The sequence below is a fragment of the Plutella xylostella genome, chromosome 7 (genome assembly GCF_932276165.1).
Source record: "Plutella xylostella chromosome 7, ilPluXylo3.1, whole genome shotgun sequence".
Lineage (NCBI taxonomy): Eukaryota > Metazoa > Arthropoda > Insecta > Lepidoptera > Plutellidae > Plutella > Plutella xylostella.
Window position 1 is genome coordinate 601789 of NC_063987.1, and position 24980 is coordinate 626768.

At 38.6% G+C, this 24980-nt stretch overlaps 5 protein-coding genes across 6 annotated transcripts in view; 1 reads left to right on the plus strand and 4 right to left on the minus strand.

The window, feature by feature from the left end:
• Nucleotides 1–2766, minus strand: part of LOC105385696 (IDLSRF-like peptide) — a 99123-nt gene extending 96357 nt beyond the window's left edge. Inside the window, exon 1 of the mRNA XM_048622046.1 lies at nucleotides 2616–2766. The gene's annotated coding sequence lies outside the window, so the exon portion shown is untranslated. The remainder of the gene's footprint in view (nucleotides 1–2615) is intronic.
• Nucleotides 2767–8718: 5952 nt separating this feature from the next.
• On the minus strand, nucleotides 8719–11652 carry LOC119690788. Of its 2 annotated transcripts, none has more exons than XM_038106548.2 (3): nucleotides 11139–11652; nucleotides 10123–10215; nucleotides 8719–9656 (listed from the first exon to the last, which is right to left on the minus strand). In XM_038106548.2, exons 1-3 carry the CDS (start codon nucleotides 11161–11163, stop codon nucleotides 9493–9495), a joined length of 282 nt encoding a protein of 93 aa, XP_037962476.1. In that variant the 5' UTR covers nucleotides 11164–11652; the 3' UTR covers nucleotides 8719–9492. The 2 variants fall into 2 exon arrangements, with proteins under 2 accessions (XP_037962476.1, XP_037962474.1); XM_038106546.2 differs by having other exon boundaries at nucleotides 8723–9656; nucleotides 10102–10215; nucleotides 11139–11643.
• A 2975-nt stretch (nucleotides 11653–14627) lies between these two features.
• LOC105385693 lies at nucleotides 14628–15876 on the plus strand. Its single transcript, XM_011556113.3, has 2 exons — nucleotides 14628–14910; nucleotides 15026–15876. The coding sequence occupies exons 1-2, from the start codon at nucleotides 14817–14819 to the stop codon at nucleotides 15748–15750; spliced, it is 819 nt and encodes a 272-aa protein (XP_011554415.1). The 5' UTR covers nucleotides 14628–14816; the 3' UTR covers nucleotides 15751–15876.
• A 215-nt stretch (nucleotides 15877–16091) lies between these two features.
• Nucleotides 16092–18049, minus strand: LOC119690915 (putative nuclease HARBI1). Its single transcript, XM_011556112.3, has 2 exons — nucleotides 17694–18049; nucleotides 16092–17615 (listed from the first exon to the last, which is right to left on the minus strand). Exons 1-2 carry the CDS (start codon nucleotides 17961–17963, stop codon nucleotides 16704–16706), a joined length of 1182 nt encoding a protein of 393 aa, XP_011554414.3. The 5' UTR covers nucleotides 17964–18049; the 3' UTR covers nucleotides 16092–16703.
• A 937-nt stretch (nucleotides 18050–18986) lies between these two features.
• Nucleotides 18987–22213, minus strand: LOC119690863 (transient receptor potential channel pyrexia). The gene has a single exon (XM_038106985.2). It carries the CDS (start codon nucleotides 22147–22149, stop codon nucleotides 19204–19206), a length of 2946 nt encoding a protein of 981 aa, XP_037962913.1. The 5' UTR covers nucleotides 22150–22213; the 3' UTR covers nucleotides 18987–19203.
• Between the last annotated feature and the right edge of the window lie 2767 nt (nucleotides 22214–24980).

Genomic DNA, 24980 nt, shown 5'->3' on the forward strand with positions numbered 1-24980 from the left:
CAAAAAGTTTTATTGCTGCCAACATCATAACCATTAATTTGTTTGGATAGAGGGGAGATGACCTGATCAGTATAGGTTCCTATTACTTTACTCTTTAGTTCGTATGTTATGATAATCATTATACTTAGGTAAGAATACTCAAATTGAGCCAAGTACATCTACCTGCTTTATTATTAGCTAGTTAGAAAGATATGTACTGATCATAATCATTACAATTATTAAGAATTAGCCCTATTGTTCATCTTATCATAGGCAACAGGATTTTGATAAGAAGTTTTGCAGTAGGTAGGTAAGTAAGTAGGTACTTTTCTTTGAGAAGATATGTAGAGTCCTATGATACTTACATAAGTAATAATAAAAAAACCTACTTACCTAGGTACTCACCTCTATTTCAGTAATCAAGATAGGTAACCTAAACTTAATGATTCCTCCTACTCACATACCTTTTTAAAGTACCTACGTAGCCTGTTGATTGTAAGCAACTTCTTACCTATACTTAGATACATAGTTTAATCCATTTTCAGCTTTATTTTTGGTTTATAACCATATTTTAGGTTAGTAAATAGATTAAATATATTCTACCTGTACACAAGGAATAATTAAGTTTTATTGTACCTACCTAATAAGGTACTTACATAAGGAAGCATCCTATCAACAAGAGCCCTAATTTGGTTGATTTTCGTCACAATTTGTACTCTCAGGGTTGGTAAAAATAACACAAATAAGGGGTAATTTCACATATTTATTTCTCCATAAAACAGTACACTTATATCACTGAAATTTGCTTAACTTACTTAAGGAAGACCTAAACTCCAGATTAAATCCATATTTATGCACCTACAACAACGATTTCCCATATATTTCACGGTTTTACTTTTAGAAATTTTAGTATAATTTTAAGAGGCACCTTTCCAGACCCCTTTTAAATTTAGGAAGAAAGTTGCTAATTTTACGTTGACATCGCTAAAAATGCGACCTTCAGAATACCAATTCGACCATCTAACCTAAGTTGAATAGTTTTAACGCTGTCAGATTCAAAATTTAAAGTGACGTCTCTAATTTTGGAGATAAACGGTGCCTTCAGAATGCCAAATAAATTTAGAGGGAATGTAAGCGTTTTTTGACAGCGTTAAAATTAGAATGTGCCCTTCAGAATCGATACCATTGTGGGACTAACAGTAAGATGAAGAGCGATGTAATGGGAATGCAGGTAAGACGTCTGTTGAGGAGCGACATTATGGGAAGCGACGTTCAGGGAAAAATTCCTGTAGCCTGCGGTTCGTTTTATATTTTTCCACGAATCCGTATTTTTATATGCTAACGGAAAGGATACAAAAAAAACATAAGTCCTTTGTCGTACCGAGAACCGTTTTCAATAACAAAACCTTTTATAAGTATAATGTTTTTCCTCAAGTTATTGGAATGGAATATAATATTTCTGTATTATTAATCGCTTTCTAAAAAAATATTGTATCTATCTATCTCATAGAACAACGCGGACTCGGGATCTAGCTAGAATCTAGCTGCTAGATAGATAAGGCTAAGGTTGAAAATAACGTTTTTGCGTTTTAAATTAGGTAAGTACCTTAGAAGGAGGATGTTTTAACCGACTTTGAAAAAAGCACAATGTTCTTAATTATTCTGTATGCAATTTTGTTGAAAGTGAATAAAGCCCGATAGTCTACATGGTCATGTAGTTACATACATAATTATTATAAACCTTTACTTTTAATACCTCCGGATGTAGGTTCTTTGTTAAGGTAGGACATCCTCAATAAAATATAGATTAGGAAGGGTCAGGAAGGAACAAATTAACCCCCTTATTCATAGAAAAGTTACAATACTTTTTAACTAATAAACTGTTTTGTCCCTCTCTGTCAAAGAACAATTTGTTCTTTGTCGGAGAGGGACAAAACAGTTTATTAGTTAAAACGTTTTGTAACTTCTCTATGAATAAGGGGGTTAGACTACATTTCAGTGCCATTCTAGTAACAACACAGAAAATAGTAAAGCGCTTTGGCAGACATTAGCATTATATTGTTAGAACGTGAAACTCGATTCGACTCTGAAACACGAATTTCATACCTTTTTCATACCTGAAAAGATATTCCGACTCGAATTTCACACCTGAAAAGATATTCCTTGCAATCTATCAGTAAAAAACTCTAAATAGGCGCAGAATAAAAACGAAATTCCTGTTCAGAATCTCGTTGTTCCTTTGTTTTTGTGCTAAATAAACTATTGTAGGAGTAAAACGATATAAAAGCTCTTTACTTGTTGACTGCGCGCAACAGTTCTTTGTTACACATTTCGGCGTCAATTCCTGAACGAATATCCTCGTTCCGCGTTGTGATTGGCTATAAAAAGGACTTATGTCAGGCAGGTTTCAGTGTTTTGGATGGGAGTTTCCTTTTGTGAAGTAATGGGTTCCTGGCTGGAATATGTTTCTTTCTATCACGAGGAGTATCTCTTTGCTGTAAAATTTTATTTAGATTTCTCATTGTTAGTGTTAAAGTAAATAGGCAATAATGTTGTCATTTTCACGGTCCATCAACTAAAACAAAGAGAATATAGCCTTAGTAATAGCTTATTATTAGTTTTAAAAAAATACTCACCTAATAACTTGAGTGCAGCGTGTAACAGCCGGCTGGAGGAAATCGGTCACTTCTATTTTCAGTTAAGAAACAAATTATTATACTGAATTTTCCGCATAAAGGGTTGCGACCGTCGCGGACTGTGGTTGGGCGCCGACTGAGCTTCGACGGTGGCGGTGGGAGATGCGGGGTGCGTTCGTAAACCAACCCTGAAGCGTGGGCGAGGGGCCGCGTGACGTCTGTGAAAACTTATGTCAATTTACTATAGTTGTCATGCTACCTCTGTTACTGGCTGTTATCATCTGCCCTGTCTATGACCTTTGTGTAAGTTGAGCTGGAACTTGAGCCTTGTGTTCTAGGTTCTAACTCGAACCTACAAATGTGTAGGCAGGGACTAGAGTAAAGGTTAGACTCGTTAGGAATTTCCAGTAATCTTTGTTTCATTGTCATCCTACTCAAATTATCTATAGTTTTTTTTACTAAGATTATTAGAATTCATTGTTTGGTATAAAAGGTATAGTAGTACCAACCGTTTATGAAATAGGATACATAAGTACTTAAAATATTTATTTACTTACCAACAAAATCAATCCTAACTTAATATTATAAATGCGGAAGTAACTGTGTCTGTCTGTTACGCTTTCACGCCAAAAGTACTGAACGGATTTGAATGAAATTTGGTACATTTTGAAAACTTCTTAAGGCGAAGCGAAGCTCGCGGGAACAGCTAGTATCCGTATAAGTTAGAATTGGCAGGATGACTTTAAAAAAACCATGTATTTATGATGATAGCTAATTGTATATTCATAATTAAGGATATACAAAGTAGGCTATGTGTTAATCCAGGGTGTCTTCTAACTCCATACTAAATTTAATTAAAATCAATTCAGCCGTTTTCAAATGAAGAAGTAACAAACATACACACATACTCACACACTTTCGCATTTATAATATTAGTAGGATTTCCCGGGGTGCGTTTCGGAGCGTAGCCCCAGCCGGGGTGGGGTGGGTCTTTCAGGGATGGGGAGCTGAATGGAGGGGGTGTTCGTTACCTGTTACTTTGTTCCACGCCAGCCGACCCGGAGCGACGAATTCCACGTGAAATGTTACCGAAAACACCATTAGCTACTGATAAATCCTACTAATATTACGCGAAAGTTTGTCATGCACAGATAGATAGATAGATAATTCTTTATTGCACAAAAATTACTACAGGAAATGGACAACATAGACATTATAATTGGCGGCCTTACTACTAAGAGATATTTCTTCCAGACAACCTCCTATACCATGTATCTGCCGTACTCAGAGACACTCATTAAACGTAATGGGTAGTTAATTCAGAAAAATAAAACTATAGAATTGATCACCTTCCCTTCTATCAATCCTCAATCAGTCAAGCAGTCATTACCGCATCAGAGTCAGTCATAGTTTTTTTTTGCTTGATGCTTAGGGTTTAAGTATTATAAGGGTTTGTTGTCTATTCAAGTCTTTTTTAGGGTTCCGTAGCCAAAATGGCAAAAACGGAACCCTTATAGTTTCGTCATGTCCGTCTGTCCGTCTGTCCGTCTGTCCGTCTGTCACAGCCGATTTACTCGGAAACTATAAGTACTACAGTGATGAAATTTGATGAGAATATGTGTTGTATGAACCGCTACAAAAATATGACACTAAATAGTAAAAAAAAGAATTGGGGGTGGGGCCCCCCATACATGTAACTGAGGGATGAAATTTTTTTTTTCGATGTACATACCCGTGTGGGGTATCAATGGAAAGGTCTTTTAAAATGATATAAAGTTTTCTAAAAAACATTTTTCTTAAAGTGAACGGTTTTTGAGATATCAGCTCTCAAAGTCGTAAAAAGTATGTCCCCCCCCCTCTATTTTTATAACTACGGGGTATAAAATTCTAAAAAAAATAGAGGTGATGCATGCTAATTAACTCTTTCAACGATTTTTGGTTTGATCAAAGTATCTCTTAGTGTTTTTGAGATAGGTTGATTTAACTGTAATATTATATTTGCTGCTACGGAACCCTTTGTGCGCGAGCCCGACTCGCACTTGGCCGGTTTTTTTTTTAAGACAGAGATAGGTTTTTGTTTTTGGGTCTTGGATTTCAAATCCGTTCTATTATATACTATATTGTCATAAATTATCGCCAACTTGCCTTCTCTGTCTTTATTAATTATCTACCTTTGCCAAAAATACCATATTTTAATAATATAAATACCCTACAATAAAATACTTCGTAACTTCATGTCCAACCTTTAGAGCAATAGGGCAAAAATTTATTTTTATTTATTTTTAAAATCCTGTTAAAATGAATATTTTGTTAAAGATCTCGTCCCAATCAATTTACAAATCTCGTTATCGACACGCGCGTTTTACTTTTATGTACTGTTTTAGTATCAACCATGTAGTTATCGACCTAAATAGGTACCTAGTTATTATTTTTAAGTATGTTCTTTTAAACACTTTTAATAAAACTTAAGGTACTTATCTACACCTTCACTCATATAATTATGATAAGTAGAAGACTTTTAAACCGATAGGGATGTCGATTTTGAAGGCACAAATTTTCTTTTATGAAATCTCCTTCGAGGTAGTCTGGTACAAATTTATCTTAGTAATTAGACCGCCAACATTATTACTTAAGTACTTACTTACTCATGAAAAAATACTCCGAATCCTACTTATAACATATATAGCCTTTCAGGTGAAAATTGGCACTGGGAGAAGCAGCTACGAATTAATCCAAGGTGTGAGCTTACTACATGGCAAATTTCATAAAAAATAGTTTAGTTGTTTTCATATGAAAAAGTAAGTAAATACCTACCTAATAAACATCCATCCTAACTTACAACTCTTACAAGCTTTTCCATTTTTTATACATATTATTTTATTTGACAATTATTTATTCTACCCACAATACACGTTCCTATAAAATATTATAAGAAAATGGAATAACGGTTATGGTTATTAGAAATATGTTTTCTAATGCTTAGCCGACCCTAAATCAACTTTATGTAATAAAAGCGCCTAGCACGTGGGGTCGATGGATAAGCCCTCTACAGGCCATGTACAAATTGTACAATGTACAGATAGGTACACTACCTACCTGTATATTATTTTTTATTTGTAGGGCAAATAGGTGTGAAGAGCGGTGGTGGCCTCGTCCTCTCAATCAAGAGGCCGTGGGTTCAAATCCTGGCCTGTACCAATGAATTATTTCAATTGTGTTTTCAATTAAGGAGTTTAAGTAAGTACAATAATACCACGTGCTCTTACGGTGATGGAAATCATCGTGATTAAACCTGCACATCTAGATTCTAGATGTGTATCCTAAGTACATTGTACTTATTCCAAAACGGCGATATGGTTCGGCTGCGAAAAGTGGGTGGCTCGCTTGTGAGCCACCTCTGACTACCCCTTCGGGATTACAGTCGTGAGTGCATATTATGTATGTATGTAATGAAATAGGTGTGAAGATAATATCTCTACTTACTTACATTTTCATGATAAAAGTATATCGTGACGTGAAGTGCATATTAAAAGTATCAAATGTTCCAAAGGTAAGCGTCTTCCTATCGGTATCGTTAGTGAAGAAACGGCTTCGGTAATGCCGATGAAGTAGACGCACTTGTAATAATTGAATGCGATGCGTTGTTGAAAGGTGGACGTTTGCCTTAAGCCACTGCTAAGCTCTCTGGTAATCCGTCAGAGGACTAGGGTTGACATCGCTGTCAAAATATGCAAGCTGAAGTGGCAGCAGGTTGTTCATATCTGCCGAAGAACCGATAACCGTTGGGGTAGACGAGTTCTCGAGTGGAGATTACGAACAGGCAAACGCAGCGTGGGGCGCCCTCCTGCCCGCTGAACTGACGATCTTAGGCGGGTGGCGGGTAGTGGTTGGATGAGGAAGGCCGAGGGCCGAGTGGTGTGGCGCTCCTTGGGAGAGGCCTATGTCCAGCAGCGGATGATTATTGGCTGATGGTGAAGCTCTCTATACAGCAGCCTAGCATCTTATACGCACTTATACAGGGTGTTGCGAAATTGGTATACTAAGCCGAAACCTACATGTGCAGCATGGTATATCTAAGCCCGAAACTGAAATCAGAATTTGGAAATTCGCGAAAAAAAAAAAACATAGTAAAAAGTCACGTGACCAACAAAGTTTCTATGGAAAATGAATTCTGTTTTTCGCGAATTTTCAAATTCTGATTTCAGTTTCAGGGTTAGATATATCATGCTGCACATGTAGGTTTCGGCTTAGTATACCCTTTTTGCAACACCCTGTAGGTACCTACTGTAAACTGAAATTACTTATTTATCATTCATTTAATCACTTATTATGTCTGATACAACCTGCAACACTAAATACAGCGTAGCTACATTCGCACAGTGGCCCAACAGTCGACAAATATTAGTCTAATATTCCCTATGCATTTATGCGAGCTTCGTACCAAAACAATTTTATATCCCACCGTAATGTTATCGAAGTATAAACCTTAGTACTTGGTTGGAGGGTTGAGAATGCGTAGTATGTCTTGTTCCATGTGTTCAGGAACGCTAGTAGTAACAGGAGGGTTACTGTATACTGGCGAAACACTAACGAACGAGAGCTGTCGCGCAAGCAATCGGTACGTTTAAGAGGAGAGTATAGCACTTGCTCGTCCATACAAAAAGAGAAAACGTTTTACTACCTCTAAATATCATCCAATCTCCATGATTTTTTAGTATGTGATTGACACAAGGAATAACTAGGTTTATAGCTTTTACTTTTTTCGAAATTTTTTATAGATTCCAACTTATAGGCACCTCAAATAACGTAATTTTTGTGTGTTGAATCAAGCCGTTGGTTGAACAATAACAAAGTTTTTTTTTAAAAAAGCGAAACCTATAAACCTATATTATGCTGACTGAAGCGATTGACACCAAAATCGAAAAGATTGGTTGATATTTAGTAAGTGTAAAACGTTTTCCCCCGAAACCAGAATTTCATTAAGAAAAGTACCTTTTGTCAGTCGCGTGCTGCGAGTGCATCTCTATCGCACGCGTGCCCGGGGCATGAGAGCGCAAGTGATGACAAATCTTTTCCTAAATACCTATTTCGCTAGAATCGCGAAGGTATACTCTCCTCTTAATACATCAAGATATTCAAGATAGAGTCGTTGCTCTCGCAGCAGCGCTACGAAACTTCGTTTTTCTTCATATAGAGTACCTACCCCCTTATTTTATTCTATTCTATTCTCTGTGGGGGTGTAAGTACCTGCACCTGGCTCTCTCGAGAGGAACCGTTGTGCAATCCCCAAGGTCTAAACTGCCTTCACCGTAAGAGCGATGGTATGTATATGTCGCAGGCATCTGGTTTAATCTCCTGCTTGATTGAACCGCTAGCCCGTTCATTGGATGACGCTCCTCAGTTGAATGACTAATGAACAACTCGTCAAGTGGTTGACTGTAACGTCCAACGTCTTGACTGAACGTTATTCAGCGAAGTCGTTAAATGGGATATAGTATAGCAACTTTGTAATGTCTGGTTAGGATGAACATGACCAGACAAGAGTCAACAAAAAGACTATGTTACAAAGCTCTCATCTCACAAATTAACTAAAAAATAGTAATAAACGTACCTTGATATTGTTGTTCATAATTATCCAGTTTCAGCACATTTTTTCTTTGAAACTATCCGCCGGCCGTGTAATAATAGGTAAATCCATGTTGTCACACTATTTTAACATAAATAAGGCACTTTAAAGCTAATTTATTTCCAAAAAATAACAATACAAGTGCTTTTTGTGTCAGCTGTTCGCTGTTAGACGCCATATTTGTTTTATTCACCACCTGACTGATTTTAAGTCCGCTAACTAGTTGGACGTTTTGTGACGCTTGTACAATCAACGTTCGGCCTAGTCATACAACTGAATAGCGTCATCCAATGAACGGGCTAGCGGTTCAATCAAACAGGAGATTAAACCAGATGCCTGCGACATATACATTGTACTTAAGTTAAAAGAACTCATTGGTACATGTCAGCGCCGGGATTCGAACCCGCATCTCTGGCGTGAGAAGCGGGCGCTTACCCGACTGAGCTACCACCGCTCCCTAGAATACCCCCCAGAGGAGCTTATTATGAGAAGAAGTTTTGTAGGGATTTAATAAGACATAGTGAGACCAATAAAACACAGGCAGTAGTTTTTCAAACTTGTTCGTATAATCTCTGATGAAAGAGTTACATTTAATGTCGGTTTAGATACGTTACAGACGTATGGGTTGAAAATGTATAATATGGTAGGTACTTAGCGAAATTCAAAATTAATAAATAAGTACATGCTTATTATATTGGGTAAAACTCCGTCGAGTCGGTCACTGATAAAATTCCATCGTAGGTATTTGTTGTATTATACCTACCTACTAATTACTAATTAGTCATTCATTCACACATTTCTCACCCAACACTTTTTATTTCTACATTTCTGATGAAAAATCTAATAAGTTATCTGAGGAAGTAGGTACTTACTTACTATAATTTTACATTTAAGTAATTCGTTAGTACTTAATAACTTAAGTAATCTACTTTGAAAAATAGGAGATAATTTAAGGTAGATAGATTAAGTAAGCACAGCTTATTCAAGTTTAAGTTGTAGATTATTCAAAGAAATCCAGTAATAACTGAGTAACTAATACTAACTACCTACCGACTTGTCTCGGCTAGATATCAATGCCTTTCGCTAATTTTAAATAAATAATTAATCTTATTTAAATTATGTATTGTTGATTAACTCTGGTTTTCATGGACTCTTTTGCCACCGCTGGTGCCCATTTACATCCTTAACGTGTAGGTCGTAAGAGTCACATAAAACTGCACGCGTTCCACTGTACACTGTAAAATAGATTATTTACAGCTCCGTATGTTGGGAGGGGAATTTCTTTAGTACCGCGTGGTAAAGGTTATAGAACGCGTATATTGACACACTCAGTATAACCACCAGAGACCCTCCAAAAACTATACTAAGAAAGTTTCCGTCTATCATATTCGTTCCGTGAAGACTTGTGGCGTGACCTGGAAATAACAATAAATTTATTAAAAACAACCAAAACATTTATTTAATCATAACTATTAGGTAGCTTCTTTGCACATCAAGAAAACAGATATCGACGTAGATAAATCATAGCACGCATAATTTACAATGGTGATGAATGATTCATTTATCTAGGCACCAGAAGGCCTAGCACGAGGCCCAAGACGTGGCATAAGTCACGTCTTGATGTGTGCGTCTTGAGCCCCGTGCTAGCCTGCTAGCCCTTTAGATGGTGTAGTGGTTAGTGACTCTGACTACTATGCCGTAACCACTAAGTATTTCCTGGTTTCAATCGCCGGCTGAGCATATTTTGTTTTAAAACATCGCAGGTCTTGGGTTTTAGATGTTTGTGTATGATGTGTTTCATTGACTAGATTATTACGAGATGTAAGCGGAAAAATAAAAGACAAAAGCGGAGCTATAAACCTTGAAAGAGGTCTTTAGTACCGGCGCCGGCCTGCTTGCGCTCCTCCATCATGCGCTTCATGGACGAGAGGCGCTCCTTCAGCTCGTCGATCGACTCCAACATATCCTCGGATGCTGTAAGAGAATGGTTATTATAACATGGAGAATAGGATCGTTCCCTGCTATCCCACGACAAGCGGTAGTGGGCTGGTACCTAGCCCTAGCATGACTTTATCTATTATTTGCAGCCATGTTTCAGAAACCGGCGCCCATAGATTTTACTTTTTATATTCGTTCGTTTTCTTAGAGGGGTCTACGGCAAAAATAAGTAGTTTGGGGTTTCCTCTAAAACTTTTGACACGTCTTGAGGCACGCGTTTTGCGCCCCGTGCTAGGCCTTTTGGAAGATACCCCAAAATACGTTCGCCGTGGACCTCTACTAACAAAATGAACGAATATACACTCACGGGCAAAGAAACAGTTCCACTTACAAAATGCAGACACCGAATGACCGTATTTTTTTAAAACATTTTGTAGGAACCTTGTCCGAAATATTTACGTTTTTACTTGGTAATATTCTAATGCGCCGTTATATGTACATACATATAGCAGAAGGCGTCATTAAGTTAGTTTTTTCCGTTTAGGAGTAATTAGGTGATTTTCTCAATGGAACTTTTTCATTGCCCGTGAGTGTAAAACGTCAAATGGAAAATGGGCGCTGGTTTTGAAACATGGTTGAAAATAGTAGGTAAAGTAATATTGAATGGTTGAGGTTGAGTGCCAATGGTCTAGGGTACCTACCTATTAGGTGGTACCAAGGTATCTTACATACATTATATACAGTTAATTATGAAACAGTCTGCAAAATCAGATATAATAAGTACCTACCTAAAATATACTTTTGTTACAACAATGAAAGAAGTGAGAGAGCTTGTAATACGGCATGTTATACGATCCGGCTGCTACAGATAGGTACATAACCCTTAGCAAAACACAAACAAAAGACGTCAGTGAGGCAATCAAATTGGTCCTAATATCAAAAACAAAATAGCAACATACCTTCAGCTTCCCTGTCCGGACTCATTTTTCAAATATTTTCCAAAAATATGGTCAACCTTCTCAGTTAGGTATCAATACTTTATTTTTACCAAAACCGCTCCTGGTTTTTTGGTTATGTTCCCTGTGTTTCCAAGATGGCGCACGCATGCGCGCTTGGTCCCCTGCCGGGATATTCGGGAGCCGGCTATTGATCCAGACCTAGGCTAGGCAAGGCACCGACTAATTACGATTTATGTCTAGATTTAAAATAACCTGTTGTGTAGCTTTAAATTTAAACGAACGTAGGAAGCGTAATTGGCTTAGGTACTTCGTTGATTTTAAAATATGGGTTTGGCTGGAAGGAATATAGGTAGGATGTATCTATATATGTAGTTAAGTAATATTTAAATAAATGAAAAATTAATATAAGTTTTTATTACTAAGTAGTATTTTAACTCATTGATAAACCTACGTTAATTTATTAACAGTTAAGTATTACGAGCGCGGACGCCTGGTGACAACGACAAGGCGCTCTCCCTTGAGCTATATGCAGGGGCGTATTTACCCTAGGGCTAAAAGGGCTACAGCCCGGGGCGGCAGGCGGCAAAGGGCGGCCGGCAGGCCGCCCTTGGACTTTAGGTTGGAGGATTAAAAAAGTATATAAAAATATTTTAGGACGTAGCCTAGAACAGCCCTGAGCCAAAATAAAATAAAATTAATATGATTTAAAGTAAGAAATACGGCCTTTTTTCTTTTCTGAACCGGTGGAATAGTCAATTTTTTTCCGCCTCGGTATTTTTTTGAAGGAAATCTAAAGATATTTTTTTGCCTCACTCAGTCGCCTTGCACAAGTTTATTTCTAGACGTTCTAAAATGTACTCGTCTATAGATAATTTTTTTTTGTTCGGAAGATATTATATCGATGTATGCAAATCTATTACCACAATGTTCTAATACATATATTATGTAGGTACTCTACACTTCTTCTTTCGTGTCAGTGAACATGCGAAATATTAAATTTTTCCAGACCAAAAAGAAGCAACTTTGATAGCATTCTGGTTGGCCTGGAGTAAGTCTTCCCGAGTACAGGTGGAAGGGCACAGGGGACAGGAGAGTAAATAGTCAGGGGGCGGTACCACAGTCGCATAGGTTGGTACCAACGGTGTAGCCCCACTCGCAAAGATTGTCCTTGCAGCAGCCTACATTTGCTCGCAACCGATTTAGATTCTTCCAAAGTTTTTCCCCAAGAGGTAGGAGAGGATCCTGGGGCTGTTTTTCCTCCCAGAGCCTTGCGTTTTGTGGGCTTTCATCCGTTAAGGACACCTCACTATTTAGAAACGCTTTACGGCTCTTAAGGCGGGTAGGTGCGGCAGTATGTGAGTAAAGTGTATGTCTGGAGTAGCATTCTTGTTTGGCTTTCTCAACAGAACATGCCAATTTTCGCCGTATGCTAGGGGGTGCTATCCCAGCCACAGAGTAGACTTTGTAGAGCAGTGTCGGTTTGAGGCATCCCGTTACTATAGGAACTGTGTCGTTAAGAGCAAAATCTACTTCTCTAGCATGCGCGGATCTTGCCCATATCATCATCATCATCAGCCAACAGCGCCACAACACTCGGTCCTCGGCCTTCCTCATCCAACCACTGCCGGCTCTACCCGCCTAAGGTCGTCGGTCCAGCGGGCAGGAGGGCGTCCCACGCTGTGTTTGCCTGTTCGTGGTCTCCACTCGAGAACTCGTCTACCCCAACAGTCATCGGTTCTTCGATATGACCAGCCCACTGCCACTTCAGCTTGCATATTTTGAAAGCTATGTCGGTAACCTTAGTCCTCTGACGGCGGATAACCTCATTTCTGATACGATCCATCAGAGAAACCCCAAGCATAGCTCTGTCCATAGCACGCTGAGCGACTTTAAATCGGTGGACCAGTCCTACCGTCAGTGTCCACGTCTCTGCACCATACGTCATCGATGGCAGGACGCACTGGTTTAAGACTTTGTATTCAGGCTCTGAGGAATGGGAATCTTGACATATGGGGCAGGCAAATTCAGCAGCTGAGAAGCAGAGTGCTAAGCTACTTGTTCGTAGAAGTTCCACAGCTGGTAGACGTAAGCCGTCGCAGAAGGTTGTTTCGGAAGCTGACTTTCTTCTTGGTGTTTTGGCAGTGGGTTATATACGTGAGGGATCTATCCAGGGTCACTCTGAGGTATTTTGGTGACGAGCAGTGCTGGATTTTTTAAAGTATGAAAGCCGGCCTTTGTTCTTTTTTGAACCGGTGGAATAGTAAAAAAAAATCCGCCCGGTATTTTTCTTAAGGAAATCTAAAGATATTTTTTTTTGCTTCACTCAGTCGCCCTGCACAAGTTTATTTCTAAACGTTCTAAAACGTACTCGTCTATCCAGTTTTTTTTTTTTCGGAAGATATCATTATCTATGCAAATCTATCACAGGCAGTCAAAAATAAAGGTTCAAAACACACCTAACGGAGCTCATGTAAGTTGATTTCATTTACAATCAGAACTCTTTCACTCAATGGATTGCTACCTGAGCTGCGGCGCTCCGTTAGGTGTGTTTTGAACTTTCAGTAATTTTTGACTGCCTCGACGTAGTGATACGGTTTTGGTATCATTGTTTAGCTTATTTCAAATACTTTTTATTAAATACATAAAAATACCATCAAAGGGGGCTATTTTAAAAGTTATACAAGTATATGAAAATTTTTGCTGTTTTTTTTTGTCAAAAAAACTAGATTAGATGGTAAAGCATTTTATTTCATGTCCGTAAGGCGTTTAAATCTTGAGATATGGTTTTTTATGAAAACTAAGTATCTAAAACTTTAAAATGGCCGCCATTTCTAGAATATTGAGATTTGACCCCACATATGGGGGTGTTTTCTCGATGAAATCACTCGTAGAATACACTCTTAAAGTTTGTCGGGTTCAAAAAACAACACATTGTATATGTAGGTCGGTAGGTACTCTACACTGACTGCTCTTTTAGTTTTCTTTCGTTCCTTTATGGGGCGGAAAACTACAGGAGCCCAGGGCGCGCAATCTTTAAATACGCCTCTGGCTATATGACCATAGTTTTTTAAACTTGTTGGTTTGAATTTTGTACCTACTCTTTTTAGCGCGTAGCCTTTCTGCCTAGCAATCATTTGTAGTACAAAACAAAGCCAGCAATAATCAAGAGCACACTCTACTACAGCGAGCGCCATCTAAACGACAACCTTCCAAGTTGCAGGTAGAGAAAAGTCAACCTTACGGAACTAGATGGCAGGACCAGTAAAAATAATAATATTTGCACTGATGCCGTTATTACGAATGTTTACTACTGAATTTAACCACGGCGAATGCTCCTTCTATTTTTGGCGACAATAGTGGATGCTGTAATGTAAGCCATCTTACGTAAATGATCCAGTTATCTGAATTCCTTATTCTGAGTCCGCGCTCAACGCAAGTCTGCAACACACGTATAGCTCAACAACAATAATCTGTGATGCATCAAACATCAAACGACCGCCATTTTCTTTTTCGTTATCCACCGATTACACCATCTGCGTGGTTTCTTCTTCGAATAACTCAACATTAACGTTGTACAACATTTCATGCAGCCACGATCTTAATTTCATCAAAGTGTTGATGCAGTTTAGTTTAGAAAAAGGAGGGAATAGTGATTTGGTTTAGAAAACTTTTAAAACAATGACTGAAGATACAAATACTGTGCGATTAAGCTATAAAGACTACGAATTCGAGGTCACTGTTGATCTAGACACTTATAATAAGATAAACAACGGTAAGTTTTAATAATTGCGCTCATTATTATTATTTATAAAAAGCAATAAAGTAGTTACTTTCCTACCAATTTCTGAATTAAACTGTCTCAATCTCAAACATTTTAACCTTTTCAGATGAAGTTTACAAAAATGACTTCGCTCGTCAAACATACGAGTCCTTAGAAAGCGATGGTCACTTCATAGGTGACGATGATGGCAACGGGAAGATTGAGGCTTTAGAAGATGACATAGATCTTGATATAAAGCCTAGAGCACCTAGCTTCAAGTGGTCCAAGCCAGCCATAGACCATCTGGTAAAGTTACGATTTAGTAAAAATGACTTATTCAACTCTCCAAAGACAAGGAAGTCGGACTTATGGCATGCCATTGCTGTGACCCTCAGTGAGAAATTCCCCGGGATCACTGCCGAAATGTGCGACGCTAAATACCGAAACCTGGTGCACACATACAAACTGAACAAGCAGAGAGAATGTAGATATGGTGTTGAAACAGTCAAATGGGAATACTTCCAGCTGTTTGACAAGAATTTGGGGCTACGACTTAGATTACCTGAACCCGGAATGGACTGTTTAGACTCCTTAGTGGATGAAAGTGTAGACACCTCACGTTTTCTCAAAGAAGATTTGTTAATGTTAGAGTCACCGCCGCCCAGTCCACCAGGGAAGTCCAAGAAGTATACCCGAGACCTACGGTTAACACAATACCTCCGCATTAGGGCAGAAAATGATGCCTTGAACATGAAACTGAAGGCTAGGATTTGGAAAGAAAAGAAACAGATCAAAGAGAGAGAAATAGCTGCCATCTTGCAGCTAGCCAAAGCACTGAAAAATAAGAAATGATGATATAACTATTTCAAGGTTTAATTTTAATTATGTTCCTACATCCAACTGGTATTCAATCTGTTTCTCTTGTTTGTAGGTAACCTAAATATTTTGTAACAAAAATACTGGCAAAGATTTTATTTTGTGTACGGTGGCCTGCGCCTAAAAGTATACAGGCGGAGTTTTTAAAATAGCGATCCCTGATGATGAAGGGACCAGCTACATCTGTTATAAATCCGGGGACGTGTTGTGTGTGATGTGTGTAGCAGTGGTGTTTATGTGGATGTGCTTGAGCAGCATGTGAGCTTGAGATCGCTATTTTTAAAACTCCGCCTGTATACTTTTAGGCGCAGGCCACCGTACTATGAAAAAAAAGTTAACTTATACCTACCTATATTAATAATAATTAGGACATTCCTAATTATTGAGGTTCATTTTAAATTTGATACTTGTAGATCTTTTTTATACATTATGTTATGTTATGGCAATGATGGATGACATCACATACCCACATAATGTGTCCTACTTTATTTAGTATTTTAATTTTAGAAACCATGTTTGTTATTTATCCTATTAGATTTATTGTAAAACAGGCAACACTTGTTTGAACTGCTTTTCATTCAGGGTAATATTATGATATGATGGTTGAGTATTACAACTTACAACAAATACCTACCCAAAATGATCTTGTTTTATTTTCGACTATACAGGTTTTTTATATGTATTTTATGAGCATATAAAATGATTATACTTAAAAATCATGTATAGCATGGAAGAATGAAGTTGGATAAAGACAGCACAGAATCAAAGTCAACACTGTGCAGGCCTTAACTGGAGATATCATGATTATGATGATGTCTAGTTTACAACCAACAACTTGTTCTACTCCAGTCATATGGAAAGATACATGCAAAGCTGATTCAATTTAATAAATAATATTTATATTCTTAATTAATATTATATTATGTAAGTCACAATCCCATTTCCTTAACTAAATTCAGTCTAAAGCTCTTGGCACTCTCAGTTTCAATCCCCAGTTCCTCTGGATCTATGTTGCAGGCGTCGAGGTACGGCCGCTCCACCTCAGTATGGCTGACTCCATCTTCTAGTGCAATATTGTGCAAAACACAAGCTGCAGTCACCATAAACTTAGCATTATCAACTTTCAGAACATTTAGATACTGTAATCTTTTGAATATTCCTTTTAGCCTGCCGAAAGCTTTGTACACAACAAATCTTGTGGAAGTGATTGCTGCATTGAATATTTTTGCTTGAGACCTTGTTACAGATGTGTCTCCTTTTTTGAATGGTACCATCATGAAGTCAGACAGACAGTATGAGCTATCACCAATGATATAAGCTCCTTGGGGTAATAATTTAGGGTTTTCATGTAACTTTTTATGAAGGCCTGATTTTTCCCACACAGTGCAGTAAGGGTAGGAGCCTGGAGATCCAACATTCACATTCAAGAATGCTTCTTGAGCATTACAGACAGCTTGCAGTATTATAGAATGGTTTCTATTCTTATCATAGTAGGTAACATCAGTTTGTGATGGAGGTGTCTTGATATGTGTAGCTCCGATGCAGCCAAACAAATTAGGTAATTTATGTGTACATTCCACTTTAGAGAACTGTTCAATATTTTTCTTACTTGCCTCTCCTGTCGGCCAAACAATGTATTTATGAGAGAAATTAGAAATCTTGGTGCATGTTTCATGATATACCCTGACGCAGTGTCCAATAGAGATATGGAACCTTTGTGCTACAAGTTTGAATGTTTCCTGGTTCTGTAGTGTCCATATTGTGATGAGTAAGCTCTCCTTTAATGGTATTGGCGGTCTGCCGGCAGTCACTTGTGGAGTAGAGATGTAGCCGAGTAGTTCCTGAAAGGATCAATCATTATCATCGACCTTAACTCAGTAATAAGACAAAACTAAACATTAGTTTGGAATATAGGTTACCTCAAAGGAAATCCGGCTAATTTTAAAATGAGTAAGAAAATCCACTTTTGTAAAATGAGATACCCGGTGTATATCTCCAAAGTATTTGTTTTCAAAGTCCAGAGCAGAACGCTTTACGCGTTTCTTTGGAGGAGGCAGATCTTCTTCACTTATTTCTTCTTCACTATTTTCGGATTCGTTTATTCCCATAACCATTTCAATGATATCATCATCGTCCGATGAACTCGATTCACTTGATGAGTTCAATATTGATTTAACTATTTGTAACATGGTAAATAATTATGTAAATTCATGAGTTTTCAAGAAAAAAAAATGTTTTGTTTTGTTTGTTTGTTTGACAGCAGTTTACGTTACGTCACTTTGATTTGTCATTTTGGTCTAACCACTCAATGATTGTGTGTCTACACAAATGTATTCTGTGTCTTTTTTTTACGTCACGCCTAGTCATTATTCTGCGGTCACGCTAAGATTTAAGGTGGAGTGGAGACACATTATCAGCCGCGGCTGACGGACCCAGCTGTCAGCCGCGACTTAAAGGTATCTAGGTAATTAATGTACACTACGCTGTTCAAGCTATCGGACGTAACCTTGGACTGACCTTCAGCTTTCAGACGTCCGATTACGATCGGGCACGAACCGTCCCGAAACACCGTGAAAACTAAGCCGCGTCCGATAATGTGTCCCCACCTAAAGTCTGTTTTTTAATCCCAGATACTAAATTGACAGATTCTGAACGGTTCGGAATTTGTCAATTAAGTAAGTATCTGATATTAAAAAACAGACTTTAGGTAGGCAACTAAATATATTATGTCTTTCCTTGGTTTCATACAAGGAACAAAATAACGAAGTATGATACCTGCCTACTTAACTACTATCTTAATAACCCGCAAGAGTTACTTTGTAGATAGCGCCTCTTTGACTAGGTTCTCATGAAGCTAGGACTTAAAATGTAGGATAACGATAAAAATTTAATAGTTAAGTAGGTACTTATTAGGTATTAATAAAAAAAACTAGGCCCAGAGATCCTCGCGACCAAGGAAAATTAACCAAGATTGAAGTAAATAATAGGTATATTTGATTGTATTTATATTTACCGAGGTAATTTAAGAGGTGCATTAGACTACTTATAATTTTATAGTAAGTAAATACACTTACATTAAGTATTTTATTGAAAAGTAGTTAAAAGTTAAGTTAATATGTAATAAACTTTTATTTTTAAAATAGAAAACATAGTTAAAAGTAAGTTACATAATATGTATTATTTTGGTTTAAACAATACAAAAAACAAATTAGTAGTTACTTATTTAACTTATTATGATAATATTTACCTGTATAAATAGCAATATTAATTAGATTAGATTTATAGTTAATTTATTTTCTTTTAAGGTGTCTAAAAAGCCTACGTAGTTACACAATTCACATACATTTTGTTTCAAAACCCTGATCAATCCTAAACTAGCTTAACAAACTAAACAAAAAAAAAACAAAACACAGCCGAACGACAAATTCATTACTTTTCCAAAGAATTACTAGAGATGAACACGGGAGATTCAGGGTACGCTGGCTCTATGGGCAGGTACTGCGCGGGCCGGTCTGACGCCACCTTCACCAGCTTCTGGAGAAGCTGCTGTTGCTCCAGCAGCAGAGTGTTCAGGTATCGCATCTCCTGGTCGATCTTCTTCAAGTTGAACGTGGTCTGGTCCACCTTCTCCTGCATCCCTCGGATCTCCACGTTGATGTTGTTGTCTGGCGTCTGGCTCTCTTTCTTTGGCTTCGAGAACTTGTTTATTTTCAACACTTCTCTCACTGATTTCCCTGTCTGCACTTTGTTGAGCTGTGCCAGCTCGTATGCGGCCATCATAATGTCGGTGGGCAGACGGTTCTCTCTGGGATTCAAGGGTTTCACACTCAAGATCACTTTGCCAGCCTCCGGTGATACTAAGGCGGTTCTGTAAAGGAACTTGAGAAGAAATTTCGGTAAAAGTGCACTGAACATGCCCATTTCCACGAACAGAATCAGTTTAGTCTGACGGACTAGTTTAGAAAGACCTGCAGTTTTCCGCAATCCCTGAATATCATGGACAGCAATACCGACCAGCAAGTTCATGAGGATAATAGTCACAAACATGAGAAACAGAATGAAGATAAATTGGGAAGATAATTCGAAAGTCAAAGGAGGATCGTCTAAAACTGGATCGTTTATAAGAATACTCAGGTTTAACTCGCCCACCATCATAGATAACGTTGTTATGAAGCCCATGAGTGGATTTGAAAACATTTCCTCGTTAGGAAAGACGACGCAAAAGCATATTGTAAAACCAAGGAGCAGACAGACATAAGCTAGAAGCAGTTTCAAAAACTCTGCCAGCACTTTCTGGTACATGGCTACATAATCACCGAACATGGGCAGTTGGCCCATCATCAGCATCAGGTTGGTCCAAGCGCCGAGCACGGCGTACCCTCCCACATGGTTCTGCCAACTGTAGTCCTTCCTTATACTGTACAGAGAAAACACAGATAGCAGCACAAACCATTCCAACAAGTTCTCAAAAGTAGTGACGTACTGTCTGAATGTGGAGTATCCAGTGATGCCTGTCAGCTTTCTGATGATTTCCATCACCGTTATGGATATGAGAACCCAGCGTTCCATCTCAATCGGATTACCTTCCAGGAACCCACCGAGAATCGATTGTTTCTGGCACAATTCATTCTTCACTCCGTATTTTTCAGAGAACTTTCCATCACATGTTTTCACAACAGTCGCAAGTACGTACATAGATAAAAACGACACGAAGAGAAAACAAAAGATCAACCTCACTAAATAAAACTTTCTTATCTTTCGCCACTTCATAAATAAAAAAGCTGAGCACAGCGGATGCAACAAAATATCTTTCTGACCTTCATCTACTAAATGGTTTAAATACGTTATCTCTCGGGGATATGAAAATTTCAGTATCCGTCCAAAGTCAAATTCTATCTGTACTTCCTCATTCGCCTCAGTTTGTCGGCTGAGTGATATACCAGAATCTAAGTCGTGCCTTAAAATTGCGAGGGACTTGGGCATTTTTCTTGCAATTACACTCAGCGCTGTGTTTCCTCTCTTTGACTTAGAGATAACGTCAGCTCCAAGGTAAATAAGCGTTTCAACACACTGTGATATTCCGTCCATTGCAGCAATGTGTAGAGGTGAGAATCCATAGACGTCTTTTTTGTTCACCTGAGCGCCCCAACTGATAAGCGTGTCTATAATATCACAGGCGCGCTCCGAGGGCCGAATGGCGGCGTGCAGCGGAGTGCGCTTGTCGGCATCTTCAGCGTTAGGGTCAGCATTGCCGTCCCTCAGCAGCACTTCTACACACTCGACACTAGAGCACATCGCTGCCAGATGAAGAGGAGTAAATCCCCGATAGTTTCTTGTATTAGCTTTGGCATTTTCAATGAGAAGCATCTCGACACATTCAGTGTTTCCTTTGGACGCAGCCAAATGCAATGCAGTGCATTCCTTGTCTCTCTGTTTTGTCATACCATTTACACCGATTTTTGTTTCTCTAATCAAATATGAGAGGCAACGTAGGGCTCCCAAGTCTGCCGCTAAATGTAAAGCGTTCAATCCTCCAGAAGTCACATACGCTGGATCGACGCCCCTTTCTATGAACAATTCCATACACTCAGCCGCATCGGCTCTCACTGCACAGTGAACCAGGTTGTCTTCACATCCAGCCCGCTGTACCACAGCGTGTAGAGAAGCACCATTAGCTATCAACACCTCAGCTACTTCCAAAGCATTGCCGAAAGCGGAGCAATGGATCGGGGCAAAGTATTTTGGCACATAATCCACATCAGCACCGCGACACAGTAAATAGAGCGCTGCTTTAGTGGCATTGCTGTACGCGGCCAAGTGCAGTGCAGTTAGTCCCAGAGGCTCGGAGTTGTGGATGTCGGCGCCGGCGTCCAGTATAGCTGGCAGCAGCTCGTCCTTGCCCAGGAACGCGGCCCACAGCAGAGTCAGGTTCACAACAACTTCTGGCGCTGAGCCAATCTGCTCCTCTACATTTTGCGCAGTGATCAATCCGCATTCAATGTCGTCGAAGAATCTTCCAGCGCCCAGCGTGAGCGCTCGCTCGCAGACCGACCGCCGCACGACGTCCTCAGTCAACCGGGCTTCAGGGTCGGGCGCGCGGATGTCGAAGCTCTGGTACATGTTGGGAGCATCATCGGCCGGAGGAGAGGGTCCCACGAAGATGTACTCTTTATTGGGCATGGGGCTGCCCGGGTCCTTGTCGCTCTCGAGGAAGTCGATCTTGCGGGACTGTCTGTAGACGACGTTGGCATCGTTGAGCGGGAACTCCTCGGGTTCCCTGGTGGAGTAGCGGCTGCTGCTGCGCTGGAAGCGCGGCCGCGTGGGCGTCTGCTGCGGGGACGGCCACGTCATCTCGCGGTAACCGAAGTTGTCCATCGCTCCGCCGAGACTGCCTCGTGAGGTGTAGCTCCATATCTTATCAGTGTGTGCTCTCTACTGTTTGTGATGCGCTTAGACAACTCACATCTCGTGTCTGACGTGATTTATTAAGCTATTTTTACTACGCGCTCGGTCAATAAACGTTGTTGATTTCGCAGTGAAGAATTTGCGTATGGAAAGGTTATATTTTTTTTCTCTTATCTTCTGCCTGAATTACAAAACTTTACAGGGTTTCCATGTTGCAGATATTTTTGAAATTTTAATGAGCATTTTATTAAAGTCAAAGTCAAAGTCAAAGTCAAAGTCAAAATTTTTTATTCATCGTACAAATATAAAATTTTCTGATGAACGTCAATTTTTACAAATTACTCTCCGTTCGGATAAGGGGGGGCTCTTTCTGTCTAAGGAGAAGAACGGAGGCAAGAAACTCCTGAGCCATCTTTTCAAAAAAAGACTTAAAACTAGTTGGTATACAATACATATAAGCTTATTATTATTATAATAATATGAGCAGAGCTAACTACTTATCACAGCCATGCATTAACGTCCTCTAAGTAATCATCAATTTTATAATAAGCTTTTTTACTGAGTTTCTCTTTAATGTAACACTTAAGCTTATTCTCTGGCATTTGAGCAACTTCTGCTGGAAGCTTATTATAAAATCTAATACAGTACCCTAAAAACGATTTATTAACTTTCGCCAGACGCATCGCTGGAAAAGCCAGCTTATGCTTGTTCCTAGTATTAATGTCATGATTACTGCCAATTGTATCAAAAGTTGAAATATTCTTTCGTACATACATTAAATTGGAAAAAATGAACTGACATGGAACTGTAAGGATGTTAATTTCTTTAAATAGTTCTCTCAATGAATCCCTGGAACCAAGTTTGTATATAGAGCGGATGGCTCTTTTCTGTAATACAAATATAGTCTCAATATCAGCGGCTCTACCCCAAAGCAAAATGCCATACGACAATAAGCTGTGGAAATAACTAAAGTAAACTAATCTGGCGGTTTCAACGTCGGTCAGTTGTCTAATTTTCCGTACAGCAAAAGCTGCCGAGCTCAACCTTCCAGCCAATTTGGCAATGTGAGGTCCCCATTGTAACTTTGAATCTATAGTCATACCAAGAAAGACAGTATCATTAACTAGGTCCAATTTATTCCCATCTAGAATAATGTTAGTATCGCATTGTCTAACATTCGGCAGTGTAAATTTAATACATTTCGTTTTCTTAGAATTCAATAAAAGATTATTTACGGTAAACCAATCGTGTATGTCAGATAGAATAGAATTAATTTCATAAAAAAATATTTTCACTTCTTTTAACTTTAAAAAGCAAAGAAGTATCGTCAGCAAATAAAACTATATTAGTCAATTTTTCAACCATAAAAGGCAAGTCATTAATATAAATGAGGAATAAAAATGGTCCTAGAATAGATCCTTGAGGGACGCCTATCTTTACATGAGCCCCCTGTGATTTAGTATTATTAATATCGACCCTTTGTTGCCTCTTGTCTAAATATGAAGCTATCAAATCTAAAGCCTTTCCTCCTATTCCATAGTATCTCAGTTTCGAAATTAAAGTCTGATGGTCTACACAATCAAACGCCTTCGACAGATCACAGAAGACTCCAATAGCATCGTGATGGTCTTCCCAGGCGTCAAATATGTGCTTAATTAACGCAGTACCGGCATCAGTTGTTGATTTGCCTTTTGTAAAACCATACTGCTGGCTATGAAACAATCGAGCTTCATTGAAATGCAAAAGCATCTGACTGAGTATGATCCTCTCAAATATTTTACTCAAAACTGGAAGAACCGAGACAGGCCTGAAATTTGCAGGGTCCTCCATATCCCCACTCTTGAACAGAGGTATAATTTTACTCAATTTCATAAGATCTGGGAACACACCTTCAGCGATACATTTATTAAAAATGTTAGCCAAAATTGGGGCGATTTTATTAATAATAGAAAGAACAAATTTAACTGACATTCCCCACAAGTCTTCAGTTTTCTTCATATTTAAGGACTTAAATGTTTTTATAATAGTTAATGTATTTATATATCTGAATTTAAATTCCTTATCGGTTGAAGGTGCGTTCTCCTTCATCAGGGTTTCAGCTAATGTAGCTGAAGAATCTAGGTTGCAAGTAGTCTCTAAAGGAATGTTCGTAAAAAACTCTTCAAAGACTCTCGCCACCTCGTCATTTGATGTTATTATGTCATTGCCTACCTTTAAAGATAAATTAGTCTCGCGTGTTCGATTCTTCCCCGTTTCGTTATTAATAATATTCCAAATGGCCTTAGATTTGTTAGCCGAGTCTTTAATCTTGTTATTCATAAAAATTGTCTTCGCACAGTGACAGACACATTTGTACATTTTGCTATATTTCTTCACATAAGATTGAAAGTCAGGGCGGAGTATGAATGTTTTCATCTCATACAGATCATATAATGTCACCCTGCTTTTGCGAATACCATCTGTAGCCCAGTCACAAAATTTAATTTTATTGTCTATCAAAACTTCCTTCGTTTCAAAATTACTCTCAAACTCATCAGCTATTATCTTAAATAAGTTAGTATACATCTCATTAGAATTGCAATCTACTTTAACCTTCGGAAGTTTTTCGTCTAGTTTCTTCAAGTAATTGTCAATTTTCTTTGTAGTAATCGGTCTGCATCTCACCTTAGTTTTATTTGTCTTGTCAGTGTTTACTAAGGTAATGGTCTGCCCACTGTGGTCTGACCTCAGACAATTTATCACACTACTGTCTTTAAACTCACAGTTACAGAATATGTTATCTAGACAAGTGGCCGACGTGG

What these genes read in the sequence shown, in the direction of transcription:
- LOC119690788 (XM_038106546.2), bottom strand. Translation starts at nt 11,163, where the DNA reads ATGAGTCCGGACAGGGAAGCTGAAG. An exon ending in TCCGGACAGGGAAGCTGAAG is followed by an intron (nt 10,216 to 11,138) that starts GTATGTTGCTAT and finishes ATTCTCTTACAG; the next exon opens with CATCCGAGGATATGTTGGAG. An exon ending in TACTAAAGACCTCTTTCAAG is followed by an intron (nt 9,657 to 10,101) that starts GTTTATAGCTCC and finishes TGTTATTTCCAG; the next exon opens with GTCACGCCACAAGTCTTCAC.
- LOC119690863 (XM_038106985.2), bottom strand. Translation starts at nt 22,149, where the DNA reads ATGGACAACTTCGGTTACCGCGAGATGACGTGGCCGTCCCCGCAGCAG.
- LOC119690915 (XM_011556112.3), bottom strand. Translation starts at nt 17,963, where the DNA reads ATGTTACAAATAGTTAAATCAATATTGAACTCATCAAGTGAATCGAGT. An exon ending in TTAGCCGGATTTCCTTTGAG is followed by an intron (nt 17,616 to 17,693) that starts GTAACCTATATT and finishes TGATCCTTTCAG; the next exon opens with GAACTACTCGGCTACATCTC.
- LOC105385693 (XM_011556113.3), top strand. Translation starts at nt 14,817, where the DNA reads ATGACTGAAGATACAAATACTGTGCGATTAAGCTATAAAGACTACGAA. An exon ending in TTATAATAAGATAAACAACG is followed by an intron (nt 14,911 to 15,025) that starts GTAAGTTTTAAT and finishes TAACCTTTTCAG; the next exon opens with ATGAAGTTTACAAAAATGAC.